At 40.5% G+C, this 10,640-nt stretch overlaps 1 protein-coding gene across 5 annotated transcripts in view; it reads right to left on the bottom strand.

Annotated features, from left to right (window-relative positions):
• Positions 1-274: 274 nt before the first annotated feature.
• The window catches only part of E(bx) (nucleosome-remodeling factor subunit NURF301 E(bx)), a 24,087-nt gene continuing 13,721 nt past the window's right edge, over positions 275-10,640 (bottom strand). For 2 of the 5 annotated variants that reach the window (XM_022840847.2, XM_022840848.2), the window contains exons 22-31: positions 7,901-8,044; positions 7,331-7,477; positions 6,796-6,996; positions 5,787-5,867; positions 4,653-4,886; positions 4,306-4,473; positions 3,932-4,176; positions 3,533-3,740; positions 3,041-3,202; positions 275-2,620 (exon numbers count right to left, since the gene is read on the bottom strand). In XM_022840847.2, coding sequence (XP_022696582.1) covers positions 2,399-2,620; positions 3,041-3,202; positions 3,533-3,740; positions 3,932-4,176; positions 4,306-4,473; positions 4,653-4,886; positions 5,787-5,867; positions 6,796-6,996; positions 7,331-7,477; positions 7,901-8,044 — 1,812 coding nt within the window. In that variant the 3' untranslated portion in view covers positions 275-2,398. The remainder of the gene's footprint in view (positions 2,621-3,040; positions 3,203-3,532; positions 3,741-3,931; positions 4,177-4,305; positions 4,474-4,652; positions 4,887-5,786; positions 5,868-6,795; positions 6,997-7,330; positions 7,478-7,900; positions 8,045-10,640) is intronic. The other 3 variants (XM_022840852.2, XM_022840851.2, XM_022840853.2) reach the window with 3 other exon arrangements.

The raw sequence follows: 10,640 nt of genomic DNA, 5'->3' as shown, positions 1-10,640 counted from the left end.
ACAATACCCGGTATTGTTATATATAGATATATTATTCTTTCAATAGACATAACTGCAGTAAGATGTTAATATCAAAAATAATATTGGCATCCCGTATCAAACGCCCATTAAAGAACTGAATTTTCTCATGTATATAAAATTTAAAAAAAAAAATGTAAATTTCGGTATTCCTCTTATACTTCAAGTATTTCCTAAGCATTTAAGCAAAAAAAACAACATGCAAAGCACTAATTCCGCTCAAGGAGCTGGTCGGTAGAAATAATCAAAACAAACATTTTCTGTTTTTAATTTTTCTTCTATGTTCTTTTTATTTCACGCACCTTCCAGTTGATTACGCGTATTTACTTAAATCAATAACACATCTCGCCTCTTTTCCACTTTACTTTGTGTTTTTGCGCACACGGACTCCTGTGACTTACATTTTATTTATATATGTCAAAAGACGTGTTGGATACAAACGTGTCATTTCGTCGCTGGAACTAACATCGTTGCAATTTGTCGCCCTAAGATTCGACTTTTATTTCCCTATAATCAATACATACATGCGTACATACACAAATGTTCATCTACAGGCTTTTAGGTCTCATAGTTATTAGGTTACAATAGTAATGTACATAATATACAGACGAATGAAAGGGTTGTGTCTGGGTTTTGTTGTCTTATGTGGTACGAATATCATCCTTATTTTCCATAAGAAATTGATTCATTTTCTGCTGGATTTACTCACCGCATCTCAACAGATATCGTTCCGCCCACGATTCTCCATATCTTCGTAATCTTCCTTGTTTCAACTAGTGTGAAGCCGTAAAATTGTCAAGACTTAGCAACTAATTCAAATCTAAGTAATAAGGCTCGCCAGCTCTCAGCGACATAATAGTAATAGTCCCATTCTTACAATCGCACAATGAGATAACGTATTCACAACAGCGAGGATGGTAATAACAGTTGCATCTTCTAAGTATATTCGGTTTATTCTAGTGGCTCAATTTTTTAATAGTGATAACTTACAGGTAATCGATAATAACAACCCAGTTGTAATGTGTGTTTATTTTCTAATAATAAGAATCGTTCCACATACATCGACAAACACACTTATTGTATTTCTTCCTAGGACGCACGTGTCTTTCCTGGGCAAATGCGATGCATGTGAAGAAAATCTTCTACGAACAAATCGATACGTTGGTCCGTAATTCGGCCAAGAAGATTTACGCTCACGGCAGCTATTGGTACAAGACTTCCAGCTGTACGCACTAGTTATTGCCATCAGAGATGTGGGCACAGATGTTCATAGTGATAATTCAATAGTTCGAATGAGAACGCACAGTTTCTACATACCTTCATGACTCTTTTCTGGTATGATGGTGTTCTTGAGCACGAGTCAGTCGAAAGATTGTGACTTCCCAGATGGTTCTTCGGCATAGCGACCTCGCTGAGAGTGATTCCCCTAACCGTATTTATCATATATTGTATAAAAACATCCGCCAATCTTCCGTTATTGCATTGCCTACGATCGTAATTGATTTTACAAAACTGTGCAAATAGGTAGGTAAATTTTGACACGATTGAAAAGTAAAAGACCACAGCAAAAACCAGTCCAATTCCTAGTGGCCTACTTCTTTGGCATTTCCAAGGCAGTAACATAGTGCGGGTCACATAGGTCGCTTTTCTGAAAACCTACAGAGCTCTGTTAATGCTTTTGACTAAATTGGAGTAACTCACAAAAACAGATGTATCCTGTTAATAATGATTTTCGTTGATCCGCACGATTCGTTGGCGTGGTGATACACAGTCAACTTCTAGAATCACGATCTAAGGCCAGGTGTTCGTGTACCAGTTTTAAGAGGCCAAATATTGCGATCAGGTCATCATGAAACCTCAATGCAAGAGCATGAGAACTAAAGCCCCAAATTATTTCTGCATTGAGATCTAATCGTTTCATGCGTATTCCACTAATTTATTGGTGAATGGGTATGAGTGGCAACATATTCACATACGGGCTCAGGATCGACGAAAACAATAAATATGGCTTTCCAACAACAGCCCGGGGTATCTTCAGCACCATCACTGTCACTTTATATACAATCGTACAACGAGTACTATTCGCATTATAAGCGCCTGTCTTGGAATGATGAAGGTGCGGTTCACTGTTGGAACTAGCGTACTGAAGAATCACCAATGCAGAGATCGACAGCCCGGTGTATTTTCTTTCAATTTTAGTGACTAAACAATTCGGCAACATTCGCTCGTTCTAATGCTTTGTAAGATATCGAGGGAAAAAAAAAATAAGGAGACCAATTTGTTCTTGCCTCTGCAAAGCTCACCTACGTCGACCTCATATTTGTAAAAGTGAGTTCCTCCATTTTTTCTGGTTCTGTTTATACATGTTAACTTGTATTAATTACATTCGCCGTTGCAGAGCTTCTTTAAACAGCTTGATCTTCTGACCGAAAAAGGCTTCAAGCAAATCTGCGCACACGTAAAAGGCGCTGTTCTTCTGGTTGTAGTAGCGGCAGTTGTCGAATATCTTCGTCATATCGGCAACAAATGGAGCCAACGTATTATACTTCCCCACATTTAGCTTCTGTTCCATCGTTCGAAGATCCATTGGTTCCTTTATCACCTGCGCATTGTCACAAACAAAATAAAGTATTTAATAATTATCCACTTGCGACCACTGACGAACTATAGTAGCCACACTGGGAAGAGTAGCCGATCTGTTGAACTAGCTAATCCAGCAACTGCATAAGGACAAGTGTACGATTTAAAGCCTGCTAAAATTAGCTTGATTTGTATTGCCAAAATTAAAACAAGACCAACTAACTTGGAACGACCACGTTTACAAGTTTTTATTTCAAACACAGCGCTCTAGCTCGTACATGATCTACGGAAACGTTTTTTTTTTTTTTTTTTATTTATCATAAGTGAGAGCAGTACATTTCGTCAAGGGAATGTCAAGTAGAAATTTCGGCAAGCTCAATAATAGGAGTTTAAAATATCCGACCAAAATGTTCGCCACCAGCATATACATTTAAGTTCTTGCCTGATAATAGTCTGGTGCCTGCCTTCGATTGACCGGCTCCTTAAACGGCCAGGCCTGTTTGTGGGCTCTCACAGCAAACAGCAATTTTCGAAGGTTTTCTTGGTCCGTCTTGCCCAGAGATCGATTGAGAACCGCCACCGATACCTCTTCACCGCTGCTTGCCTGTAAATGAAAAAAATAAAATCGAATTCGCTATCATGAGATATTCATTGATGTATATATTCAAACTAATCTAGCATTTCTTGCAAAATGCCTCAGTAGGACAATATCATAATAACAATAATAAGCTAGTCCACTAACAAATAGGCCTATCGAAAATTATGTCACCTTAGTCATATTATTAGTTGGCTCAGAAACACCATATACCTAATAATAATAATAATGATTATGTAAAGCCACGGTGTATTTGCCGCTGCGTCAAGCAGTCGATACTTTCCAATACACAGATGTTGAATAAATTAGTAGTACAGAGTCTAGTCATCGTTTGCTTACCTTACACTGCGGACAGATATAAACGTCAATTTTGCTAGCCTCGCTTGCCAGAACACCGACACAGCCCCCATGGAACCACCCTTGACAATTGTCGCAACAAATGTAGAACTGCGATTCGTCGTAGGGCGTCTGACAGAGGCAATAAAGCTCGACATCGGCATCGTCCTGCTGTTGTTGACAATCAGAGCACACCCAACTGTCCATTGCCCTAAAATTGGTAAGTGTCGGATGTTAATGGGTGGATATCCGACGTTTAATCCAATGGTTGATTTTTCTGCCTTTTGTCAGCTATTCGTTAAAAGGATTTCATTCAAATAACGCTTAATAATACCGTCCTTACTCCTCAAGTCCATCGTGTAATAAAATAAAAATCCTATTGAAAAAAGTATTCAAATTTACCTCGCTTGCGCTTCCGTGACGCCGATGCATGTAGTATGGAACCAGTTCGAGCAAAGGTCGCAGCCTATCATAAACTTTGACGGATCATAGGGTTTCTTGCAGATACAGTATACCTTAGATGCTGAAGCGGAGCCCCCGGGGCCTCCATGCGTGCCGCTCGCTGCGCCCGTTCCACCTGAGGTAAAACTTGACGAACGAGCCTTTTTCTTCGGGGAACTAGCACCCTCGCTGGCTTGGCCTCCAGCCTAACACAAATGTAATTTACTTAGTAAGCAAATCTACCTGTCTATTCGAGCCGCTGATCTTAACCAGTATTTCACATAGAAATTGCATGATCACTTTTAACAATACAGTGTCATTTAGCCATTATTTACCGTGTTCACAACAGAATTTGACGCTGTTCGTTTTCGATTATTATTGCTGTTCGTTGACGGTTGACTTTTCTGGGCTGCCGATTGCGAGCTTTTCGGTGGCGACCGAGACCCACCCTTGGTTCCACCCATCGGCCCACCGCTGGCGCCATTTTGGTTGTTCACGTTAACCTGAAAAGCCCGTACCAAAAAGACCAACGAGGGACGGGGAGAAATGTGTTTAGTAGATGCACAGAGGTAGTCGCTCCTAAAAGACTTGATCGTCAAGTGCACGTCGGCCACCTGCATGGGCCGAATATATTCAATGAAATCAATGTAAATAAATTATGAGCCTCTTTAGCTGCTCGTACCTGATTCGATACTGTATTTTTCGGTTTTGTTACAGTGCTTGGAGTCACGCTTGCCGAAACAACTACGTTTGAAGGGGGGGCTGATAGTGCCTGATTTTGACGTTTCCTGTTTTCCTGGAGCTGACGATCTATTTGGAGGTCCTCTTCAATCTTAAGGGCTAACTCTCGTTCCATCAATGCCCGTTTACGCATTATCTCGCGGCGAAGTGCCTCTGTCTGTTTTGCGAGCAGCGCCTAAATGTGTAAGAGAGAGGAATAAAAAGAAAACCTGACTAAACTGGACGCGCACATAGGTCTACAAAATAGACTAGCGAAACTATTACATTTTTAGCGCTACTTCTTATCTGTATCCCTCCGAATCCTGAAAGATGGTCGCATTAAAATGGTGAAGAGATTGGGTACTTGTAAGTAAACTAATTGTTCTTACAATGCGAAATCAACGAGTTCATTGTGGTTCATGCTATAGGCAAACCCTGGCCAGAATGCAACTGCAAAGGTCCAGCTTCTTTGTCATTTACCATTCTTGCTGCTTTGAAGGACGAACGTCCTTTGCAATTTTCCCATTCCTAGATGAACTTCAAAGCTAAACGGTTTATTTATCTAAGATACCTCTATCCTCCTACACGGATTGTCTGTTGATGACAGTTTCAGCCGGGCACTACATCTGGTGGTATAAAAGTGATCGCTTTCTAGATAATAGAAAGAATGAAAGCCTATCACCCGCATAGGCGAAATATATAAAATGTGCAACACTGAAGTTATCGTTCCTACGAGACGGCAACGAAGCCATGATGAGAGAACAAGTTGATTGAACGAACAGGGCGTCATCGCGACATAATACGATTAGACATGCTAAAACATACGTGTATTACATAGATAGAAATATAGCACTGTAATTATTTTGCCACAATGACGTATCTAACTTGACACACTCTAGACTTGATCTAGATCGATACTAGTTAAAAACTCGATATAATTTATTAGAAAAATTTCTAGGTTTTTTCTTTTTTCAAAGACTCCATCCAGTCGGCGCCCGGGCTGCAATTCGACCAAAAAAAAACGACAAATATTCTTGCTTATCTTCCTTTTACATTACGACACCATTACGGATATGCGAAATCGATTATTTCCTACTTGTTGGGCTCGCAAGCGTTTTTCCATCTCGGAATCGCGTGCCCGCTGTCGCCTTTGATTATTCCGCTCATCCCGTTCAACCTGTCAGATAATCCAGCAATCGCAAAAAGTAAATAACATCAATGGTAAGGACGGTAACAAAAAGCCGACAAACGTTTCTGATCTGAATATTTCTGACCAAATTTAGCCCCTTGTTTGTTCAGTGTTGAAACAACAAGTGGCATTGCTTATAGCGTAAAATGAGCGTTGAACAATCTTTGATAACGTTTACTTTCACACATCTATAATTCATGCACGGCTTCTATAGTGAACATTAGATATACGATTAAACGAGAGAGAAAATGAAGCAGCAACTACTATAACGGAAAAAGATGCCAAAAGGAAAAAAAACACAGTTTATGGATACGTCATTTAGCGAACGGCATGCGCTTGCTTTGGCTAGGTTCTGTTTCTCCCACCGGCACTACAATGCGTATCTCTAGCAGATGTGCAATTTTAGATAAACTCTCAAAACCACAAAATCTCAGGTTATGGTGGGCCCAGTCCGATTTTGAGCGTTTAAGCTTGTCCCAACATAGCAAATATGTCACGCCCGACAACTAAATGCCCTCGTCAACTGTCGTCAGGTGTGATAAGGGCAACTGTTATGATCGCGAAGTATACAGCAAAAAACGAAAAAAACGGAACAATCAAAGCCACAATGACAACATGCATAAATTAGCTAAGAATAACGTACAGTATGTCGTATTCCTCTCAAACAATGTTGTTGCAACAACAATTGGGAAAGCTTTCGTCCTTTAATCTATATTTTATATAGATAGATAAGAATAAAGTGCATTGCTCGTACAAAGTTGCTCGGGGACCGCTCTTTCGACCTACGTTTGCTTAGAATCAATTTGATTCGTCGAGAAGATCACTGTTAATTTGCAGCAAAGGTGAATGGCGTACCTATACCTATTGTTGGCTATCATGTTTTATAGGTAGAATTGTGCGTGTTTACAAAAGTGACCTGAGTAATGGTGTTCCTTAGCACCTGTAAGGACGCAGGCTGGTGTTGATCGGCCGTCCCAGTTGGTTCGCAATGGATATTTTCATCGTTCGCTAGGGGTTCCTTTTTGGGTGTAGTTGCAAGGATTCCACTAATTGCATTTGAAGTTCCGATTGATGATTGTGAATTTTGGCTTCCTGTACCAGGCTCACTTTTCACCTGCTTTGGTAACAGCGATTCAGACATAAACATACATACAATATATCAGCGAACACAAAACCAAGTCCCTCGTTTACGTATCCGTATAATTTATATGTAGTCCAGTGTCCAATTAGTCCAGTGTCATGAATGTAAGACCAAGCATCAAATTCCACAATGAGTGAGGTATACAAGTTTAAAGCTGTGCTAGCTGGTTATCATTTTTTTTTTTTTCTATTTTAAACGATTTGGATTTAACCCAATATATGTGGGATTGTTCCAGAATACCACGCAAGTAATATGTGTGTATCTGACGCTCCAAACCGTTTAAAGAGATAATGGCAGTGATATAACTAACCTTTGGTGCAACAGTCTGGTGTTGGCCTGTCGACGCTTGTTGGGTCGAATTCTGCCCGGAAGTTGGAGTTGTTACTGTCGCGTGGTGGCGCTGCAATGCCAACAGCTTTTGTTGAACTTCCGGCGTCGTCGATGGGTTCATCAGAGCCTGAAACGGTCCGATAATTGCCACGTGTTTATATCATGCAGATCTTGATTCTCGCTTTGGAAGTAAAGAGGGCTAGATTTAAGATGCAGAGATCATTGTTCTACCTTCTGTTAAACTCTATCGTACTACAGCGTAGAAAACTATCTTATCCATTGTTTTGCCGAATGACATTTCTTTTTTTTTTTAACGTAGAATACTGCACGTACGACAATTTTTTTTTATTAGATGAACCTCTCGTAAGGTCGTGTAGTCCACAATAATTTGCCACGATGCATCTTCATTCAGAATAGGCAAATATTACTGCTACGTTTAGGTGCGCCAAGTGCTTGTTGTAACATTCTGTGACTACCAAGTCAGTTGACATTCTGCCAAGTGACAAAAAAACACGAACGAGAGTTTACGAACTGTGTCATGACTACCCACCTGCTTGACAATTTGCTGTGTCATTGCGGGGGTAAGAACGAACGTCGCTGAACTAGCAGCCGGGGGAGATGGTGGACTCTTAACAATGCCTGTACCAGTCATCCGTGCCGGGGTTGAGCCCCCTGAGGCAACACTTAATGCTACCTGCTTGAACAAAATAATCGTTTTTATGTAAATGATTTCGGTTCGCTGTGTCATTGCTTACTTGGCTATATATAAATATGACAGAGTAAGCTTTACTTGATAGTATAGTTCTGGGCAAAAAATGTGTCAGTGCGGTTCGTTTGGGCATCATGATTATGATGAAACTTTTATCTACTTGTATTGTGTGGGGGAGTTTATACCCCAGTCCTTCAGCTGGTGAAAATACTGATTCAATTCGGAGCACAAATCATAATCATACTGTGCTCCTACTTGAAGGAAGACGCATATAGACGTCGATAAAAGTGCCTGTAATGGTACGAGTTGCGCTACCTTGAAAAAAGGCGGGGACACCCAAAAATGTAAATGCAGCAATATTCTTGCTCGAAAAAACATAGTCTTCACACCACACCGCTAGGCCGATGCTAGTGTAGACGACTTTGCTTCGAGTAAACCTGGCCCTCATTAGCGTTCTTCACACGAAGTGTCCGCCCGCAACAACGTGCGACGACAGCAAGAATGCTGAACTATCTTTTTAAGAAAAGACTTCCTGACATATGGGGTATATGTATATCGAGGTAACGACGTACGTTTCGTACAAAGCACATTACCCTGTGCAGATGTGTGAAGGCACGTTTTTCGAGTATACATACAGCGTATGAGCTACATTACTAGCGAACGACAGTAATCAATTATTTGCTAGCAAGCAGATGCGATAGGATAAACCGGCAAATATGAGTATGATTATGCAATGGTTTGAGCCACTCTCGAAAAGGGGGTGAAGTTCCAAAACGAGAATGGACCGAAACGTTAGTTAAAGAACAAGACTGCCTTCGCCAAGATACGCTGTGTACTGAAAGAAGTACTTTACTGAATTTGTATTTTGCTTATTCTCGTTGCACATTTATTAAGAGACATGCTTGTGGGGCTCGCTTCCGTTAATGATAAGGCATTTCCGAGACGCCTAATACATTTCTAGTACAGTGACTTTACACTGTTGACAGCGTTTTTCGTTAACCGATCCTTGAAATTTCTTATACTTATGGCTCGAGCGCCTCGCGATCCAGCATTTGCCTCCAGGCATAGATATCAGCAATCAGCGCAAAGCAAGCCAGGGACGAGAAACAGCAGTTTTTACATTTATCCTGCCTAAGTTTGCATACGACTTCAGTCTGGGAATAACTCTAAGAAAATCTTCTATTCAGACCTGATCGACCGCCAGCCAGAACCGCCAATAAGAAAAGTTCCCTTAGAAAACTTACCCTTGAAATCGTCACGAAAATACGCAGGTAGCGCAGCAAGACTCCCTAATGATTTACTATAATTATCATGCGGATAATGATAATTGAATAACCTACAAACACCGTCTGACGTGTGATGCTGTAAGCACTGTGGTGATTACTACGCAGAAAACACCGCAGATAGCTACAATAACGATGGATTAGCTCCGGAAGTACTTAACTAGTTGTATTGATCATATATATATATATACATATATATATATATATATATATATACCGCTAACTACAAAACATGACATTCAAAGATCAGCATGTCTCCTTGTAATAGACAGATTTTCATCGAGCACTGAGAATCGATACCCGTAATACAACCGAAACTTGCATCCCGGCTTTCGCAAAATCTAGAAAGTTGTTCTAAATGAGAATTGGCAGCGGCCATATATGGTTTGCTTGTATGCGTAATGAATGTTTGCATTAAAATCGGTATTGTCGATATAGATATTAGGTATTAGAGTAAAGAGAACGAGTTTAGATATGGTTCTGTTACTGTTTATTGGTATTTCGCTTGTTTGAACACAATTTTTGGCGGCGCGCCCCAACGCTCATCGGCAACTTTCATTCCCTGTAAGGCAATGAGTACCCCACACAATCGAGGCCATCGGCAATAGGCACATACAGCAGTATAATGTTGATAATCGAACTCAAGCGGCGCCATTTTTTCGTGTTTGGCGCCGCGTTACACCCAGACTCATGAAAAAGCTTTCACCTATAGCTCTCCTATCTTTCGCCGATGGTACAACGTATTCCCTCAAGCGTACATCATAGTAAATCGTCAAATATTATCGATCCAACTCACTTTTCGACCAGCTACATGCGTTGATAAATACGCTTTTACGCATAATATTTTTGAATATCCTGCAACAGGACCTACGTACGTCGATTCCTAGCGCATGCGCAGTAACCTTCGCCAATATTCTTTAGTAAAGCGACTTGTTCTTTGACAACAAAGTATTAGGGCTGTTCAGCAAGATCGCAGACAACATTTTACACAATAATTGTGGGTTACTTATGAACATGAAGACTTAGTCCTAGCAGAATAATTAGCAAACGTTAACAATTCGATCAACATGTTGTTTAGGGCCACTCAAACGATTTTATAGGGAAAAAAAACGACAGCCAACTAATGTACGCTGCTTACTTAAACAGTATACGGATAAATCTAAACACCGTACTCATTCAGCTTTCAAAAATAGTGGCTAATTTAGTAGTAGTAGTTCGTATCCCGGGCACTTGCCTGAGAACATGGCTAAAACCAGTTTCGTATAAAATACCTCTTTGGCTACGATGTCCTAGTCAAA

The sequence above is a fragment of the Varroa jacobsoni genome, unplaced genomic scaffold (assembly GCF_002532875.2).
Source record: "Varroa jacobsoni isolate VJ856 unplaced genomic scaffold, vjacob_1.0 scaffold_891, whole genome shotgun sequence".
Classification (NCBI taxonomy): Eukaryota; Metazoa; Arthropoda; class Arachnida; order Mesostigmata; family Varroidae; genus Varroa; species Varroa jacobsoni.
The sequence above is the reverse complement of the archived record's forward strand: the minus strand, read 5'-3'. Positions and strand labels throughout refer to the sequence as shown.